Raw genomic sequence first — 20,360 nt, forward strand, 5'->3', positions numbered from 1 at the left:
GTCATTGCTTCGCACCCCGTCCAGCGTAACAGAAAGGGGCCATTTTCAGAGGGCAGGGGCTTAGTGCTGTTAGAGAAGCGGGGTCCTCCCACGTGCCTGGACTTTCAGCCTCCTTCCCGAGTGGAAATGCATCGCCAGCCCGCAGGTCCTGACGCTGCTGACCAGGGTCCGACCCTGAGCGTGCGGTTTCTCTGCACTGAAAATGCTGACCCCGGAGCCCGTGCGCACCATGGAGAGAGTCCCATTGACTTGAACAGGCTCTACATCCTGCCTCAAATTAGCACTCAGGGCATGGGAAGAACTAGCAGGAAAATGTGTGAAATTGGGAGCGCCAAGAAAGCAAAGATTTCTTCCCCCTTACCAAAATAGAACATTGCTATTCCTCCCATCCTATCTGCTTCCCATCCCACTCAGCACGTATTTTGAGCCAAGTCTTCGAATGGTGTAAATCAACATACCGCCATCGAAGTATAAGAAGTCACAGTAATTTACACCAGCAGAAAAAAAAAAATCTGGCTGTGATCTAGGGAGATAGATATATACACACTCGGCAGAGAGCACACATGCGCATGCGCGTGCACACGCACACGCGCTGAAGGGTGACGGAGCCAGAAGACGAATGGGAAAACCATTAACAAATTAAAAGCGCCTTCCAAGAAGCAGTCAAGGGAACTCATTTTCACCGGCGCATCAAAAAGCTGCCCATCCCCTCCCCATATACTTTACGTTTACTTCCGTTTTAGTCCAGTCGGCAGGTCTACATGTAAAATTAAATTGATAATCAATGAAAGCTGACCTGCTTAGTTAAATTGCTGCAGAAAGCAAGCGGTGGGAGATGATGTCTAGGCTAGAGGAGGACTGGGCAAGTTCTCCATGTGCACGCACATGCAGGCCCCACACCAACACTTGCAAGTCGTATTTCTGACACACTGGAACCGCCGCGGGGTGATGGGGGGCATTTCTGAAGCTGCATTAGTTCCAGTGGGTATGGGAATTGTGCCAACGGCAGAGTTTGGAGTGAAGGGAGTGAAGGACAGGGAGACAAAAAGCACCGTGAAGTCAAAGAGGCAGCGAGTCAGGGAGGGGGCAGGAGGTAACCCCTCTCCTGCTTTATTTATTGTGCTGCTTGGCCACTATGCAATTTCTTGGGGAGCTAAAGAAAGCGGCTGGGGGAGGCAGAGGAGAAGGCCAAGGATGGCAGCAGCCCTGCCTTCGTCTGTATGTATGTGTCTCCCTGGACCCACTAGATTTACTGCAGGATTATGTTACTCCCGTGGAGACAGAGCCCTGGAACAGAGCATGCTAACAGGATTAGGGCTTCAGGATTGAGACAGAGAAGCATGAAGGAGAAAAGTAGGGGAGATTATTTTCCTTGTCAGATAGGGAAGGCATAAAATGGGGCATGTTTGATGGTGGGAGGATTCTGGCTCGAGTGGAGGATGGATAGTTCTGGATTTATTAAATCCAGGAACAAGGAGGTAAAAGAAAAATGATACTTGGCAACACTCAACAAAGCACAGCCGTCTGGGCAAGGCACAGCATGCTGGGCTGGGCTTGCCAGCGCCGTGTCTTTGAGAGGCTCTACTCAGATCCGGGAGTCACCAGGGACAGGAGGAGTGGCACTCCGTTAGCCTGCAAAGGAGATATCAGGCCCAGAAGTACGAAGCTGCAGCCTTGCCAGGAAAGCCAGGGCTGTAATTCTCCCCTGGTACTGCACCAAGGGTGAATGCACAGGGCTGCCTTTCCCAAAGCCTGACGTCTTTGTCCTGCCTGCAAAAGCAGCAGAAGCAGGCTGGGACCGGGGGATGCTTCTGGACAAACCCTCTGCACCATGATGTCTCTGTGCAGAAGCGCTTGTGGCCTTCTGGCTGATTATGCAAGCTTTTCCTGAGTTTTCCAGATAAAGAAGCCACAGGACTGAAAGCTTTTCTCTCCCTCCCCAGGTGAATGAACACAGGAGACCTCATTAAGAACCGAAAGGACAGAGAAATGCTCCTAAGAGAAGGCACAACGGTCTCCAAAGAGTCATCCTCAATATTCCCTGCCAGCACCAAACACCTCTGACATCTCCAGCTCCATGCACAGCTGAGATATTCGGCTCTTTGCAGCAATTCAACCTGCCTTCTTGCATCCACCTGAAGTACCACCCAGGAAGGTTAGCTGATAACAAGCACAAAGCCATCAAAATGAGCAGGAAATGGAAAATGCGCATCAGCTGGATCTTGCTGCCATTTCTCATCCATTGACTTCTACAGGTTCTCAAAGCAAATGTTTCAGTTGCATCCTCCCATTTTACACGCAAAGCAATGGAGGCAGTGAGAGCACCCATCACATTCCCAGCCCACCCTGAATCCTGAAACCCATCCCGTCCCCCAGTCCCTCGCCACACTAGACGATCCCCATGAGCTGATCTCTGCAGTTACTAAGACAGAGCGGCTCAGACCACACGGGAGCTGGAACCCGAGACCCCACAAAGAAGGAAGTGCATCAGAATGGATGAGCGCTTTGTTTTCCAATAAAATCCTCCTAGTTGAATCTGTCCGAAGAAAATGGCCAAAAACAAAAGGTCAAATCCTGCCAGGTGCTCTTTTCCTTCCTTGGGTTCAAGAAGGAGTTGTTGTTTTCTAAAGACATTTGCAAACTGCTAGATAAGATCTCGGCGCACACACCAGGGTCGGTGCCTGGAAGATAACCTCTGGGGCCATCGACCACGGATGACACAGAGGGGGATGCAACAGGGAGGGCCAGAGCCAGAGCAGCCTTTCTGGGGCCGGGGTTGTTTGGTCCTGTCCCATGGGGATGCGCTGGTGGGTAGAAAGGGGCGAGTGTGGGGCAACACATGGTGGTGGCTGCTCTCCTCCCTGTCTCCTCTCTCAGGGGACACACGGGAGACAGCTTCGCACCTTTGGCCAGGTCACTGGATTATCCTCTCCCCCTGGCCCCGTGCCCCGGGCAAGGACAGAGCATCACCCCCTGAACAGGGGGACGTCTGGGGTGCGCTGGGCTGGGCTTTGTGGGGAGCGGGCTGCCAGGCAGGGGGAACGCCTTTCCCGTTTCCCTCGCCGTGAGTGCCAGCAGCTGGGGACTCAAAGGTGAGCCATCACGTTTCGCAGGCAAACACCCTGGCCCCGCTCTCCTCCGAAACACCGGAGGGAGGGGAAGCGGGGGGGCGAAAGAGGGGAGGTCAGAGCTCCCCATCCTCTGCAGAGAGCGCCAGCCCCTCCCCGCCCCTCCTGCACTCACTGGTTTTCTCTTGCTTTAGCTCCCCGGTGAAGATGTACGTGTTAGCTGACCCGCCTATAACATGGCAGAGCTTTGCTTTTGGCCCACACAGCTGGCAGAAATTCAGAGAAGTGTTTGATACACCCCATATGTCTATGTGTTCATGTGCATATATATATATGTATGTGTATATATATATATGTATATATATACGTATATATCTGCATGTATAGAGAGGAATAGAGAGTCCCTGTCTGTCCACCCCCTCCGCTCCCTCCCTGCTGCTCATGGCACCAAATCAAGCTGCGGCAGACTTGACAAATCTATTTGGCATGGTTCGCTCCACCGTTGCAGCCTGAACCGTGCGGAGCGCCGCACTGACGCAGGGAGGGATCTGCACCTTGAATACAGACATCTGGGAACATGCCTAGTGCAGGAACGGCGGGGATTCACGCGGGTGGGGAACGCGGGCCCAGCGCTCCCCGGCACCAGGCCTGTGAGGCAGGGGCTTTGCCCTGGCCCCGCTGGCTCGGTGGCTGGCGGCCGGTCGTTCGGTGGGGAGGGAAAGCAGTCACCCGGATGCAAGGGGTAGGCGAGCCACCAAAAAGCCATTACTTATCCTCCAGCCTCCGGAGGTGTCGGCTAAATTGAGGCCAGAACATGGGAACGAAGCGAGACTGGAATAAAGGAGTAAAAAAGGAGAGGTTTGATTTTTCTTCTTTTTTGTGAAGAGAGAAAACAGAACAGAAGAAAGCTGATAGGGTTCGAGGGCCAAATCCTGAAATGGTGGCAATTCATGTGGCTATGGGACCGCTTTGGGTTGACACCAGCCCGGCTTTAGGGTCTTGCTGGAGCAATGTGAATTGGCCCAGCAGCACTGAGACCGGCCATGTTGTCCTGCTCCTGGCTGAGGATCTGCTCCTGGTCCAACGGTCTGCACGGCCGGGATATCTACTCTCCCCTGCGACTAAAACCACCCTCCAGGCCAGACTCCCACCCCAGTTAGACTCCGAAAGGTACATTTATGGCCAGTGGTTATTTGAAACTCTGAACTGTGTATTTAACCCGCCTCTCTGCCCGGCGTGTTGCCAATCTCCCGTCTGCCTCGGCTTGCTGAAACCGCCCCAGCGAGACCTCAAACTCCCCGTTTCCACGGGGTGCCCGGGGTGAGGAGAGACGGCCCCCGTTCACAGAAAGGTCTGCCACGGCCAGCGGGGCCCGGGAGAGCACAGAGCCTCCGCACCAGCACACGGCCGCTGCGTTAGGGTGACACTGAGCTCTGCCATGAGCTGCGGCCCGGAGCCAGCCCGCCCCAGGTCTGGGGGAGCCCGGCTGCTGACTCTCCTATGGGGTGCTGGGCTGCCCTGTGCCTCCATTTCCCTGCCTCTAAAACAGGGGCCTCTGCACAGAGACGACTTATTCTGGGAAGCAGAGTGAATTGGAACCGTGAGACACACTTGTGGGGAAGGGGAAATCACACAGCCTGGGAAGGAAAGGAAGGAAACGTCTGGATGAATCCTGGACAAGGCAGGCTACGGCATTTCATGCCAGCAGCGCCTGTGCCAGCAAAGGGAGGGGACAGCTAATTTAACAGAAGCGCTGAGCAAGCAGAAATTGCTGGGACGTGTGTGCGGGGGGAGGTGTGTGGGACCCCAGCCACCGAGTTCACGCAGACAGATCATGGCACATCAGTGGGCAGGACCTGAGCCACGGCAGCAGTGCTGGTGGGCACCACAGAAGAGCAGGGAAGGGCTTTCCCAAGGTGCTCTTAACCAGGGGACAACCACACGACCACGGCAAGTGACGGAGCAGGACCAGCCCGGCACCGTGGCTCCCTTAACCCCCCTCCCCGTACACCAAAGCTCCCATGCAGACCACCTCGAGCTTGCCTCGCCTGGCCACGCAGCAGCACCCGCAAGGCTTGGAAGGGCTGAACACCCGTATTTACCCTCCCTCCCCCTCGCTCCCATCTCTGTGTGCCTCCCAGAAACACGGCGAGAGTGTGCAGCAGCTCCCAGGGCTCAAGGCATCCTTGCCGACCGCGCCTGCTAGCGCAGATCCCACAGCTCTGGCAGCCTGAATTGCTCCTCATTATTTATTGTTCGTTTTGTTCTCTGGGATGGTGCGATCCCCTCTTAGGATTTGTGCCCTTTCATTTCCAGGCCTCAATAACTCCTGAACTACGGTTTCATGTGGTTTTGTGATTGTTAACCCAGCATGCAGACAGGGCTACGGCCATAAAAGCTCAATGCATCTTGTATGGCAAAACACAGGCTGTGAAAGCATTTTCTCCTTCATTTGCAGTCAAATAACATACTCTCGCCACCACGAAAGATGCAACAGCAGCCAGGTTTTCCAAGGAATAGTGTTTCCTCATTGCTGTGCAGAGGAGGAAGGACTATTTCTGCTCAGAGCATCATCAGTCTTTTAGCCCTCATCAGAAAAAGGGTCCCTCACAGATTAAACTCTCCGGGCCTGTAAAATCTCTCTGTTCTATTCCCTCCCGTTGCCTGCAAGACTCACCAAGGTGCATGCAAAAGAGACAAAAAGGCCTTTACCTTGTGGTTTTTCCCGTGTCGGTACATCATCCAGTCCTCCCCATTGGTGCTGACCTCCAGCTTGTAGGTACGGACATAGTAGCCATTCTGGGTTTCTCTGGAGATGGCACCCTGTGTGGCAATGGCTGTCAGCACGGTCAGGAAGTGGAGGTCCACCTTTCCAGGGGAAAAAGGGACAACAGAGAGAACAGTGACCACCTGAGAGCCCAGGTTGGCTAGTTAGTTCCTCCCTCTGTCTCTGAAACATGAAAAGGTGCAAATTCAGTCTGTCTCATTCCATCTGTGGGTGCACATTTCAACAAGCACAACCCCCCTGGGCTGATTTCAGCAGGATGCTCGCAGATAGGACCATGGGACAAGAGTAACTAAGGATCTTGATGTCTGTCCATATGCGACCATCACAAAGCCTTCTTCCTGCCTCAGACCAAGCAACAGGATCTGCACAGAAGCTCATGTCCATTAAAGCAGGACAGAGGCTGACTTTTTCCACATAAAATAAAAGCATGATGTCCAATTAGCAAGTGCTGCAGTTCCTGGTTTTCCTTTGCTCTTTTTTTTTTTTTACAAAGTGGATTGAGAAAGGTCAGCAGAGCTGGCTTGGTAGCACTGCCATGAATGAAGAATGAGACGTCTGCTAGAAGCAATGACATTCACCACCTCCCGTTCCTAGTGCCCTTTAGCAAGCAGTGTCTCAAGGCGATGTGACACAGCCAGAAGCCCTGTGCGGACAGAGACTGTGGATCTAACCAGCTCCCAGGGAAAGCCTTTGCTCTGTCAGCCCCCTACCTGACGTTAGCCTGCTCACACTCCCTGCATCTCTGAAGAGATAAACATTATTCTAGTTGTTTTTCCATGCGCCTCCTGGAGACTCTGGTCCTCAGGCAAGTGGCGGAGTCAGTGGCCCTTGTAAGTGGCAGAGGTCCCTCAGTCTCTGTCAGTATGCTGGAAAGTCCATCAAGGTTTTGGGCAGGAAGGAGGGAGTGGGAGATAGACAGCGGGTCAAGTCAGCCCTCGTGCAGGCGTGCTAATGGGAGAGCCAGCCTGTCGCATTTCACGGAGACACTGCAGCTCCCCTGCTGCTCGCTCCCCATGAGCCACAGAGGCAATAAAAAATTCAACAAGCCTTATGGTCACGGGTCAGTTTAACAGCGTGACACTCCATTTGGTGGGGGAAGAGGCGAGGGGGCTGGAAAGCATGCGTACCTGGAGGTACTCTTTGTTGCTGTCTACATTGGGGGTCCAGCCGTTGTCATCGCTGTTGAGCCGGCTCTGCTGAGGGGTCCATCGGCCATCCGAGTAGGTGGAGGAGGCACTGATCTGCATGTTGGAGATCCTGCCAGACTCCATCCCCAGTGGCACGTTGCACTGGAAGTCTGGAGCAGACACACATGCACACACACAGATCAGCTTACAGTCTCTGTACTCCACTCCCAAGCGGAAGGCAGCCCTCAACTATCCTCCCCAGCTAACCCCCAAGCAAAGCTGCCTGCTTAGAAAGATGAACACATCTGCACCATCTTGCAGGCTGTGTGTGCTCACAGACTGCACTGAAAAATTAAAGATGGGGCAGCTTTATGTTTGCATGGCCCTCTGAAAACTAATACAGTCCAGATCTTTCTCCCTTTCTCTCTCTCCTTCACCCTTGCACAGTTTTGACACAATTCTGTCCCTTCCCACACTCCATCTCCACCAAGATGTCCCAAGTCCCCTTGCCACAAAGTTCCCCATCTTCTTGAAGGCTGGAGGTGAAATCTAAGCACTGACAAAGCAAGGAGTATGGGCAGGCACAACAGGAGGGTCCTTACTGCTGTGCTGCCAGCAGGAACGTCAAGGCCTGGAACAGGAAGGTCTAAAGGTTTTGTGTATGTGTGAGAGTATGGATGCGTGTGTGTACGCGTCTGTGTATATGTGCATGCACTATATGTGACATCAGGCCCACAAGAATTAACCAGCCAAGAATATGAAAGACTCTGGTATGCCTTCATTTGGGTTTCCTCACTTCTAAGGCTTTAAAAATCACAATTAGCTCAATCTTATTGCACATCTCATATATTTTATGGCAGCTGTCCTGTAAAAACAATAGCAAAGAAAACATTGATAGGAAATACTGCATGGGCCCAAGCGTGCCGCTGCTGTAAACCAGTGGGGCTCCACCAAACTGCCTGTGTTTTTCATGTGGCCAAGTCAATCCCGGGTGGAAATGCTGGGCCAAGTTAAGATCTCAGTGGTATTATTAAAGTTTCAATTTTACACCAGCATAAACCAAAACAGGCCTGGCCCTTTAAACAGCTCTTGTGCTTGATTTCTCAAGCTTTGTGTGTCATTGACATTTTATTTCCCAATCCTTTTAAAGAACCGAATAGAAAGGGGATTCAAGAACAGATCAACTGAGTGTGGATATAGGCAATGGTGAAGAGCTCACGCTGCTGTAACTCTCTCAGCCTCAGCAGAGCATCCCTAACTCAATCACAGAGCAAGAGCCTGTAACCCAGCTGCCCCAGTGCTGCACAACTCCTACTCTACCCTGCTCTCCGTCATGGGCTTTCAGTGCCGGGTCAGGGACCCCCTCTCTTTCTCTGGGACTGAGGGGTGTCCTGAAGGCTTCTTCTGTTGTATCACGGGTTCACTGCTAACAGAGGTCGAGAACTGTAGCTCTGATGTAAAAATACCATGGGAAAACAAACTGAATCTTTCCTCGCCTGCAAGCATTATCACAAAGAATCAAAATGCTCTTCATTCTCAAAACACACAACTTACTTCCACACTCCACATAGATTTACCTCCCTTAATAAGGGATCTGAAATAAATTTTGGTTTGAAATTCTTAGAGCTTTAGGCATTTTTTAATTAGACAGCCAAGAAATTCCAATTTGTAGTTCAGGGCTGTGAATTTTTGGAAAACCAGAGAGAAGGAGAGAGTATTTTCCCCTGTGCTTTAATGAATCTGCTGCACCCGCTGGGCTGAAGTCTTCCCCTAAATCCTTTGGGCTGAGCATATACATGAACGATTCTATCCCAAAAGGTATTGAGAAGACTTCACAAGCAAGTGAAAAGTCAAAGAAAGGTCAGAAAGCGTGATTCTTACTGAAATCTCACTTCTATGAGAAACAGAGAACACAGCTATCTGTGTAACTGCTGTCTGCATTGCCAGTGGGGCACCAGCCCCTGGACACACTCCTGCCTGCTCACTCTCGCATGTGCCAAGTGAAAGGCTTGGGAAAAACAGGTGACACGACTGCCTAAAGTCATACACACACGTTTCCAACTTACTTTCTGGGACTTCCTGCTGGATCAAGTAGTACTGAGCAGAGAAACCGTCTTTAGCCACTGCCAGATCCGTGTGGAACGTGAGCGAGAGGACGCCGGTGGTTGAGCGGATGTCTGACGGCATCTTAGTGCCACAGTACCTGCCTATCAAGGGGCCAACTGCAAAAGGAAGAGCAGCAAAGTTAACGCCTGCTTTTCCGCCAACCTCCTGGCTCACTAGCAGATTGGCATCACTCAGCGGGGATGCCTTAGTGGGACCGATCGGGATAAAAGAAAGGCTTTGGGGATGGGCTATTTTTTACATCCACTGGCCCAGTGCCATGCAGTGCACCGTGCAGAAATATCCACTGCAGCAGGCGTTGCTCTGCAATTGCTGGGAAATGCTCCAATCTGCTGTTTCTCGGTGTTGGTACGCAGTAGGGAGGTCCTCCCAGCACTGCATGAACCCACTGCCCTTCCCTGAGGGAGGACCGGTGGCATCTTGGAGCATGCCATGGGGCTTTTCAGATCAGTGGTTACAACAGAGCAGTAGTTTGGGATTTAGTGCATGCAGCCTTCTGCAAGCGCACTGTCCCCACTGCTGGCCACGGAGCGCCCCGATGGCAGGCTGCATGCTGCAGCCACATCTGAGGTTAGGCGCCTTTGGTGTTCAGACACAGACCGCACAGTTTTGGAGCTTTGTGAGACACCAAGAGAGGCTGAGGACAGCGGTGCAGCACCCCATGGCTTACCCTGAGGGATGCCGTCCCAGATGTCCAGCCAGTCATACTTGCAGTCTCCTTCCCCTGCCTGCAGTGGATCGTGCTCGAGGTCAAAGAGCTGGAAGTGGAGGAGGATTTCTGTCTTTGGCTTGGCTATGATAGTGAAGACACAGTCCAGGTTGTGTGGATACTTGTCAGGAAAGCCTGGAGACTCAATAGTGCCATTGGAGGCAGTGAAGTTTCTGGAGCAGTCCTCAGAGCCTGTAGTGGCAGGAAAAAACCCGCAGCCTTAGCAACAATGCAGCTTAATGCCAACAGCTTGACACACTGTGGAAACCCCGTTTTGAGCTTAGAGGGGTTGTGTATTCACTTCTGGAAATGTCCTGTAACCCAAGTGCTGTGTGAATTCCTGCAATGACCGAGAGGGTGATTTTCAAAACTTTCCACAGGTGGAGAGGCAAGGTCCGTGCGTTCACTGGAGCGGACAGCATGTGTCTAAATCCCTCAGACAGCTCTGCAAATGTAACCCACATGCCGCTGCTGATCCCCCTGACAATTACTCCAAAAACAGGAGCAGGAGAGTGATCCCATCCAAAGCCACCCATAAGCACGGCTGCAATCTGGCAGGTCAGCACCCTGCCGTGTCCCCCACGCCAGTGGTGGTGGCCCTGATGGGGAAGGGAGGCCATGCCAAGCTGGGCTGGGCTTCCCCTGCCAGCCCTACCCACTGTCCGCTGGGCTCCCCAAACAGGGACCTGCCGGGAGACCTGTGTCCGCCACCCCAAGGCCCGCCGAGGGGCCGAGGCCGGCCAGCGCGCAGGGGGCTGCTGTACGTGGCCCTCGCTGCCGCGGCTGCCACCAACCGGCTGTGCTGGCAAAGGGCCACAGCAGCTCCAGATCGGATGGAGGAGCACCCGTTCAGGGAGGGGGCTGCCTGGGAAGGGGCAGAGAGGAGTAACGGCGATGCCATCTCTTTGGAAAAAGCTGTCCCCAGGGGCTGGTCTCCTTCAACCGCTCCCCCTCCAGCATGGACATCTGTGCCTCAGTTTCCTCTTGAGAAAATCAGGAAGCACAAATATTTACACAGTGAAAGGGCCCGGGGGAGGGTGCCAATGTCTCCACTGTTAGATGGAAACCCTCGGGAAGCATGCAGTTAGCCTGCAGACCCCCGAGTCCCACGCAAAGGATGAGGGGCAGCTCCAGCATACGTCCCCACTCCACGGCCGTGGCAAGAGTGGGGGTAATGGGGGGCATCTCTGCTGAGAAGAGGAACAGAGCCCTCTTTCTTACAGACCGAGCCGTCCGCACCAGAAATGCAAGTTATTTCTATCCTTAAGGAAGACCTCTGCATGGCAAGGAGGGCAGACAATGTTCCCTCTTATTTATTGCTGACCTCGGCACTGGCCTCGCCTGCAGCCGGGCCAGCTCCATGCCCCCTCTCACACAGCCAAGGTGCCTCAGGGTGGCCGGGGAAAGGGGATTTGTGTCATATTCATACCACGGTGACTTTGAAACTGCTGCACTGTGGAGACAGGACAATAGGCAACAGAAATCTGCAGCCTGAAGCTATCAGAGGCAAAAGAGGATGTTAGAGAGGCTGCTGGCCACTGCTGCAACCCGGCGTTAGCATTCGCAAAGGTTTCTGCTTTAGTTTTACTGGGACACCCTCCTTCTCCTCTACAAACCCTTCTGCTCCGGCTCTTCCAGGCAGCACAAGCCTTCCTGGGACTAATGGGAGACTTGTTATTCAATTCAGCATTAACCTACAGGAGTCAGGCCAGCAGCCTGCAGTAATAGCAGGATCCCGGCACCGCATTATGCAGCGCCTAGCTGGAGAGCTACTCGGGAGAGGCTCTTAATTGACTACCTAATGAAGCAGCCAGCTTTTCTGGTGTGAACCTGTGGGGTAAAACACAGAGGCAAAAAATAAGGCCAAACACAAATCACAGCGTAATGCCGGGAACAGGGATAAGGGTGTACTTCGTTCCAAACAGCTTGAAAGACAAATAGATAAATAGGGAAAATAACACAAGCTCTGAGCTAGGGAGAATATCAAAGACTAAACCCAGAGTCAGGGACTGTCCCCTAGAGACAGGAGAGAGACGTAACTATGTCACCGCATTAGACAACAACAGTTTCCTCATGTGGGGGCTCTTATCGTGTTTGGCATCTTCGTCTACAGTTTGGCTGATACCAGCAAACACAATGATCAGGTTTTTTATAAGGAAGCTGCAGATAATCAAGGGGAGTCATGCTGGCTCCAGCAGCATGGACCAGCCTGAGAGGAGACTTTGATGCCCAGCCACGGAGAGCTCAGGCCAGCTCTGCCAAACTGACTCACAAAGTGAGCAGCAGGGAGGCTGGACCAGCCAGGGCAGGCGGCTCTTTTGTCAGCCCACAGACCGCTGACTGATACCCATCAGGGGATTCAAAGACTGGTATGCAGTTGTTTGCATGCAGATTGCTCCTCTCTCACACCGTGATAAGGGAAATTTAGCACAAGGTGTGGAAATAAATGCTCAGTTGAAAGGAGTTGGCTTTTTAGGTCACCTTTAAGGAAGAAAGAAGCCGCAGCCACGCTGCCTTTACTGATGTGGACAATGACAATCCCATGACCTTTAAAGCTGGTGACACCCTTGCTGGCTGCGCCGACAGCTCAGAAGGAAACTTGGCCCGTGCCCGCCTGCCTGCAAACAACAGGCAGGGCCTGCTTGTAGCGCGGCGGCCCCAGCGCCAGCGCTGCCCGCCGCCCCCCCGGGAGCCCCGCCGGCGGCCGGGCTGGGCGCTCCCGGGGCACGGCCTCATCCCGCTCCTGCGCCGACACCTGCCTGCGGGGCTGCCTTTCCTGGGCTGCGGCTGGCAGAAAGCGTGGCTGTATCTGGAGAGGACGGCTGCCTGCGGGGGCGTGGGGTGGCTAAAGGGGCCCAAACACCTTCAGACCTGAGGGCAGCTCTGCAGGGACCTACAGAGAGGGGGACACACTCGGCTCCGGTCTCCATCCAACACCTGCTCTCTCCCAGAGCAGCCCTTGCTTCCTCGCCCTCCCTACCAGCAGCAACAAAATCTCCTTTCCCCATGCATTTGGCCCTTGCTGGCTCGCAGCCAGGCAGCCAGGATTCCTGCCTGCCATCCCTGCCCACCAGCCCCGCTCAGCCTGGCCTGGCCACTTGAGCCGGCTGGACCACTCCGCATCGCCCCGTGCCTGACTCGGGGCACGGACCCGATGTGAGGACAAGCACAACCCAGCGCATTCTGCTGGGCTCAGGGGGGGTGCGTACAGGGAGGGAGAGGCAAGGGAGGATGAGGTGGGTCGGCAGTCTTCCCACCTGAACACAGGCATTCTTTGCCATCCTCCGTGCTGGCAACTGGTCTCAGCAAACCCCAATAGCCCGCTGAACCACTAAACTCCTTCAGGACTAATCTGCATCCTAACCATTAATGAACAGTGGCAGTGAGCAGGCTGCACCACAGCAGCTCAATGGCCGGTTATACAGCCCAGGCAACCACCAGCAACTGCACTTTCCTCATCCACCTGAACCTCCAGACACCTCCTGTCCTCATCATTTCACAATGAATTTGGGGAGTCCCATTCCCACCCTCTTGCAGCAGAGTCTCCACATTCACAACTACGTGTGACCAGGTTGCGGGCTGCCTGCACACCTCTGCCTGCCGCGCAGCTGGGCCAGGGCCCCTGGGCACTGGTGCCTGTGCTCCCTGCCTTCCCTTTGAAGAGGCTGGGTAAGTGACCCTGTTGTGCTCCTTTCTGGTTCTTCACCAGGCACGGGCAGTTTTTTCATGCTGCATACGATGACATGAAAGCTGTGTGTGTGTTTTCTTCCAATGCACCGCCAAGGAATATGGGCACAGGGCGGGCACCCACATCGCTGTGCAAAACACACTCTTGTTCCCTCGGCACGCAGGCACACCTCTCACCTGCACACACAGAGTGCACACAGAGTGGGTTTTATTTTCTCAAGCCTCCTTCTTCCCAGACACACAATTCTGGCAAATATTTAGACATAAACACTATTAAAAGGCCTTTGAGCAGCTTGTCCTTTCCTCAATAATAGTTTGGTATTAAACAGAATTACGAATAGTTCCTCTTATATCTGCCTGGAAAGGCACCATCTCAGCTCTTGACAGCACTGCTGACAGCAGTTCCTTGAAAACCAGAGCTCCCCAGTTACAAACCCCGCTTCCAGGGAGAGAAAACACAGTGTCATTGATCAGCCCTGAACTGCAGCTCCACAGGAGGGGGAGCTCCATGCGCCCCTAACCGAGGGACAATCCCCAGTTAGCCCTAACAAGCTCCACAAACGCCAAGGAGAAAAGACAGACGTTTCTAGTCCTCGAACACAAGAGAGCGTTTAAGGAGGAACCCTGCTTTTGATGCCACACTGTGATCCAAAAATGCACTATCATGCGCCACTAACATCTTTACCTTCTTGGAAATGTGATGCAACAGACTTGCTTAAATTTAAAAAAAAAAAAAAAAAAAAAAAAGAAAAGAGCCCTTTATCTCTGGAGAACATGCTAAAAATCATATTGAAAAGGTGGCCAAAGACATCTCCTTGTGAAGATCATCGTGGCAAACAGCCTGGGAGACAGGCGCTGACTCAGACACTCACCTGTCTTGTAGATCTCGTAGCGCAGGGAGAAGCCGGCACCTTGCCGTGCGTAGTCCGAGGTGAACTTGATATAGAGAGAGGGGCCAGAAGAGATGATGGTAGGAGGTGCTATGTTCCCACAGTGCTTGCCCAGCAGGTCTGCCGCTTCACTGTCCCCATCTCGGATCTCAATATAGTCATACCTGTGGAGGTAGGTGAAATGGCAGTAAAACCATCTGTCAGGGAGATGCTTCAGGATGCCAGGAACAAACACAAAACACTTCTTTATATCCACATATGTCACAGAATATCTTCCAGACAGGTACCTAGGACTCTGTCACTCACACCACACCACACCACACCCCCCAATATGCTTTTTCCCTTTTGCCTGTCTGGCTACATTTAAGTCCCTTCCCCCGTTGCTCCTCACATCATTAATTTATTGCAGCCACATCCACTTCAACTTCAGAGTCAACATGCAAAATTTAGGACACAATTTGCCTCCATTTCCACAAGACTCCTTCGGCATGGGGAGCAGCTCAGATACAACTCTCCTGGGGCTGCTCTCCTTCCCTTGCCTCTCTCCTTAAGTGCCATCGTGCTACTTAGCACAGCTCAGTTTATTCCACTATCCAGGTTATTCCACTATCCAAGCACACTCCAAGCATTAAACAAATAGTCAATGCTCAATCCACGTGAGCGGCTAGCTATTTTGTGCACTGTCTGACACCACACTGGTCCTTTAACAACTGTGGGTGGTACACTTACTTAGCACTTGCACAATGATACTGATCCTCTTCTATTAAGTGCTATCAAAGATTTCTGTGGATGAGAAGTGCTGCATAAGAGCTTGGTGACCCCATTCACCATTGCCTGATCCTTGTACAGCCTGTAACCGCAACCTGCCTTTGCTAAACCCCATCTGGCGATGCCCCACCTGCCCCCGGCATGGCTGCTGGGCATCTGAACCATCTGGGGGAGGAATCTGTAGGTTTGGAAGAATTGCCTCCTGGTGCAGAGACAAAAGCTTGTTGCAAAGTCTGGCTGGAAGGTGAAACTCCCACAGACTCCTTCATATTTTCTAGGCCATGACTAATGGCAAGGTAGTATCAGGCTCTGTGTGCTGTGAAGAAACAAACAGCTTTTACGTGAACATCTTGTTCTTCAATTGCCTTCTAACACCCGCGCTCTCCCACCCCTCTTCTCCTCTCTGGCCAGCACGCTGCTATTTACAGAAACTGTCCATCTCTCTTCGACTGTTTATTCGTTTTGTATCAACCTGTTTGAACAACATGCTACAGCTCTTCTCACGGGGCCAGGGAGGGAAAAAGCATTTCCAGGCTGCCAGGAATCTGCCTTTCTTCTTTGTCACAAGATCTCCTGTTTGGGAACGGAGAGTTGAAAGGAGAAGTAGCTTGCTGGATACAGAATGATCCTCATGTGACTCATTCCTGTTCTGCAAAGCACACATCGGCAGGCAACAACCTCAAAACAAACTTACAGGGACTCAGTGTGCTCCTCCACAAAGAAAAATGGCCCGGACGGCTTCAGTTTCACTCCTTTCTGGGACTAAATCAGGCTGAGAGCCAGAAGCAAAATGCCTGCAGATAAAATCCTGTCTACGCTGGACTAAGCACCAGCTAGCTGCAATCACCCAGCCTTTAACTTCGTTACAGACTCGATTGGCTTGGCGAAGGTGAAACCCAAGCGGTCTTGAGAAGAGGCACTCGCTCAGGAAGAGCATGTAGCTTAGCTGGTGGGTGGACGCACAGCGGTGCAAATGAAGATCTGTTCCCTCTGCTCTCTCCTCAGTTCGGTGCGGGTCCCTATCACCTCGTGACCCCTTATTACCCTGACACCGTCCAGCAGCACCCTGCCTGACCCCACTAATGTCCATCATGTGTGGCTTGATCCCACCATCTCCCCAGGGAGGAGGAACACAGAGGGCGGTGTTAGTGCTTCTTTTAAGTAGAATTTTTTCCTCCTTGTTTGTCTATTTGTTTAAAGTAGCACTGAGCAAACAGCGGGGACATTTTGTTCTCTAAATAACTACTTGCTCTCTGTGCTTGCAGCCCTTCCACATCTGAAGTACACATCTGTGCCGCAGGACTACTGGCTACTAGTGAAATCGTGAATATGTGGCAAAAAATTAATTTGGGGAAAACATGAATGTTGGCAAAACACAGTTAACGGAGCAGACTGTAAAAGCTGCCATTTGCATGGCACAGGCAGAGGTGAGCTGCATCCCAGGGAATCACATCTGTTTGTGTCCTCCTGGGGTTACAACTCGCCAACACAGTACACGGCTTCAACTACTCGACTGTAATGATCACAGCTTCTGCTGCAGCCAGCCCACCAAGCATCCTAGTGCTGTCCACATGGCTCCTCAAACCACCCAGTGCTGTAGGAGCCCTGGCAATTTCAGAAGCAAATTCTGGACCAAGAAATATTTGCTTATTGAATGGGTGAATAACTTCCAATAATACATACAATTTGGGAATATTGCAATCTGCTCATGGGCAATCTGCAAATGGAAAATTAGAAGAATGGACCTAGTAAGTAAATAATCAGGAAATATTTGCCTCTCTGAATTAAACCCTGTTTGGCTTCATCCAAGCATCTAACTGAGCTTTCTCCTACTGCAGCTAATCCTTAATAAATCAAATGTTACAAACAACTAAAAAAGCCCCCAGGAGAAGGTCAGGGAATAATTTTTGCCAAATGTAAAATGAATATAAATGCATAAGAGTTTTCTTCCCTAGTTAAAAAAATCTTGGCCCAAGCCCACCGCTCCTCATGACGCAAAACTCTCTTCAGGTCATATAAACACAGTGTGAATTGGGAGAGTATTACACTCAGGAAATAACTCCTGCCCAGATGAGCAGGAGCACCTACTTCCTCTCCAACATAGCAATTAAGCTGCAGGCTTTCAAAATGAAACACCAAAGACATCCGGTCCAAAACGTGAAACTTTCAAACCTCAGCAAGAACACCAACTAATCCCCACCACAGACTCTTTTGGCATTATGTGCTTCAGTCGTGTCCATGCCTTGGCCCACAATCAAACAAGCTGATAAACCCCATTCTCCTCACACTGGGTCACTGGCCATGTTAAAATCTAGTTGGCCAGACCTTTGCTTCTGTTAAGCTTAAGCATGGTTTCCAGACTTTGTTCTTCCCGTGTGAAAAACAAGAAGAAAAATTGGAAGGGAAAAAACCCAACCCTGGGGATGCTTTCTACTCTAACCATTTCATTTCCAGATAATTACAGACTAGGGCACAGCTGGGTGGGATATATTTATGCAGCGATGGCATCCAAACTGTCTTGACCAGTGCCCAGCCATTTGCATTTCACTCATATAACCAAATCCATCGTTTCAGTCAACGTGCACCAACATCCTTGTGGGCTGACCTCTCTGGCATCACCTCCACCGGGCAAGCCGCCATCTCCAAGCACATTTCATGGCCACTTCTAGGCACTGCTCCAACGAGCCAACCATAAACATGTGAGGGCAGGGTGCAGCATCCATAACCACAAGTATAGTCAATGGATTCACCAAGTCTTCTTGCAGGGAAGGTGACTGCAGTTGGCTGCTCCTCCAGCGGCAGGGTATTTTCAGCTGCTGCTTGAGTGGGAAGGCCAGCCAGTTGGTTTGAAACCACCTCAAACAGAGGCTTCCACCAGAGAGTTTTAAGGCAGGGAGGCAAAGCTGAAGTGCTTTTAACTGCCCAGACAATGGGGGGTTGAGAAAGGAGGGAAATGCGTTGCTTAGACGCTCTTCTTGGAGCTGTTTAACAGAATTAAATGGAAAACATACAATGCTTACAAATATTGCTGCGGTTTTATTAAAGATTTTTAGTAGAAAGTGCTTTGCTGATGTTAAGAGAGCTTTTATAAACTAATTATAAAGCACTTCTAATGCCTGTATTACTCATGCTTGCTTGCTTGCTTGCTTTTTCCTCCAGTCAACCCTCTCTGCTTCCCAGTCTTTCCTTTCTCTCTATTTTCCCTAAGTCACTTTGCTGCTGGCTCTCCAAACAAGGCTGAGAGGCACAATAAAGGCAAACAAGCCCCAATTGCAGTGATTATGAGAAGACCTCCAGCTTTTCAGTCCTTTTCTGTTGTGAAATAGCTAATCTGCTCCCTGGCCATTGAGCTGTGCTCCACCGTCCCCCGAGGCCAGCGCAGACCTCCCAGGTGCCCACCCAGGCACTGGTGAGCTCCAGAAACGCTGCGACCCACCTGGGGAGCAGCACCGGAGAGCCTGCCCCGTTCCTCTGGGTGCTCCTCTCCTGAGGCACCCAACTCAGCACAAAGCACAGTTTGGGGACTCACACTGCTCCACGCACAATCAACAAACCTATTGCCCCGCAGCCCCAAATCCTAAGAGATGCCGAGTCCTTCCCCACTGCGGTGTGCTTCAAGGACATTACAGGGACATTAGCTTAGGATGGTGAGAAACACGAGCAATAAATCACGTATATGTTCACAACCGTAACGTAAGTCCCCCCGATACATAAACTTGTGCGAGTCTTGCTTCAAAGCCCGAGGAGGGCTGGGTCCCCAGACCAGGCTCTGACCTAGCTGGCAGCTTTCTCAGTCTCTTCCCAGAGCTGTGATTTGGAGCAGGTGAGGGCTCGCACGCAGCTAAGCCCCGTTTCCAGTGCTTGCCAGGGCCAGAGAGAGTCGCAAGGCTCCAACCTGAACTTCCCCAACGTTTAATTTGGAGCTGTTATTTATAGGCATTTGCATAGGGCTCATGACTGCACCTGGCAAACAGTAATGATGGGATCCTCACGAGAGCCTGAGAGGTGAGAAGGCAGAGAGGAGCAGTGGCTGGCCCAAGGTCACACAGGAAGTTTGCAGCACAGCCAAGAATAGAAGCCAGCCTTGATTAGACAGATTATATTATATTGGAGGAGTCTGGCCTAGATAGACAGAGAGACAAATAGGTACTGACTGCATGCCAACAGCCCCAAATTTGGGAATGCCCAGTGTTGACTTGAGCCTTCGAGGCCTCTGGTCTGCTTGAACCATATGTCACGGTGTCTCGAATGCATCTGCTGAGAATAGGAAGAGAAACTGCAATTCTAGTGAAATTCAGCAAGCGTTAATACTCTGCAGGTAGCTGGGGGAAGGCATGGGGAACCTGCTTAGCCATAACGTCAGCTGGTAAATGCAATTGTTCCCTTTGAAAAGGTAGCAGGTAGTTCATTTCTCAGAAATTGTTGTAAAAAGCATAAGGTTTTTTAAACATCCTCTAAGAAAAGGATGTTTCTTAGAAATGAAATACCAGCTGCAGTATAGAGATGGTTAAGAAATGGTGAACCAGAAGCTCTGTGCTTGTTTTGCCATCAAGGGGCGGCTAGAATTAATGTCCATTACATGCTCGCTGGCTTAGTCGATTTTTCTGTGTCACCACCCATCTTCACACACCACCTTCAAACCAAATCCTTATTTCATGGGTGGTTACATTGTGAAAGACAAGAAAACTTTTCTGTGATGTTTATACAATCTTGAGCAACTGCAGGACACACCCTTCAAAGGTTAAATTGCTGCAGAAACTATGGGGGACTTCTAAACGGTATTTTTTTTATAGCCATGATAGCAGAGTCAAGCACCTCTGCTGTCTGATGAAACAAGAGCAATGAAGTTTGATCTTAGCTGCCAGCCCTTAATCAGAGCAATTAATTATAAATACAGCAGATGAATTGGATTCTCCTTTGACTTGAACTGGTTTTACACATGTGTAACTCATCATTTTAAGGGTAATCACTCCTAATTTATCCTGGGGTGAGAAGAGAATCAGTCCTCATAGACACAGATCGTGATACAAATTTGTGCACAGACCTAAAAAGCTGTATCATATCTAGCTTTAGCCAACTAAACCTCCTCTGCTCTCAGTGGAAGCAGACTCCTCACACCCAGCTTGGGATGGGATTAATTGCTCTTCTGCACCGACAACAGAGGTAGTTTAAACCACTCTCGCTGACTGGACCTGGACT

At 51.4% G+C, this 20,360-nt stretch overlaps 1 protein-coding gene across 6 annotated transcripts in view; it reads right to left on the bottom strand.

Annotated features, from left to right (window-relative positions):
* The window catches only part of NRP2 (neuropilin 2), a 90,598-nt gene that overhangs the window by 46,392 nt on the left and 23,846 nt on the right, over nt 1-20,360 (bottom strand). For all 6 annotated transcript variants that reach the window (XM_075511906.1, XM_075511909.1, XM_075511907.1 and 3 more), the window contains exons 3-7: nt 14,376-14,557; nt 9,778-10,008; nt 9,050-9,205; nt 6,984-7,153; nt 5,781-5,936 (exon numbers count right to left, since the gene is read on the bottom strand). In XM_075511906.1, the coding sequence (XP_075368021.1) occupies nt 5,781-5,936; nt 6,984-7,153; nt 9,050-9,205; nt 9,778-10,008; nt 14,376-14,557 (895 nt within the window). The remainder of the gene's footprint in view (nt 1-5,780; nt 5,937-6,983; nt 7,154-9,049; nt 9,206-9,777; nt 10,009-14,375; nt 14,558-20,360) is intronic.

Source organism: Mycteria americana, chromosome 9 (assembly GCF_035582795.1).
Source record: "Mycteria americana isolate JAX WOST 10 ecotype Jacksonville Zoo and Gardens chromosome 9, USCA_MyAme_1.0, whole genome shotgun sequence".
NCBI classification, from domain to species: Eukaryota; Metazoa; Chordata; class Aves; order Ciconiiformes; family Ciconiidae; genus Mycteria; species Mycteria americana.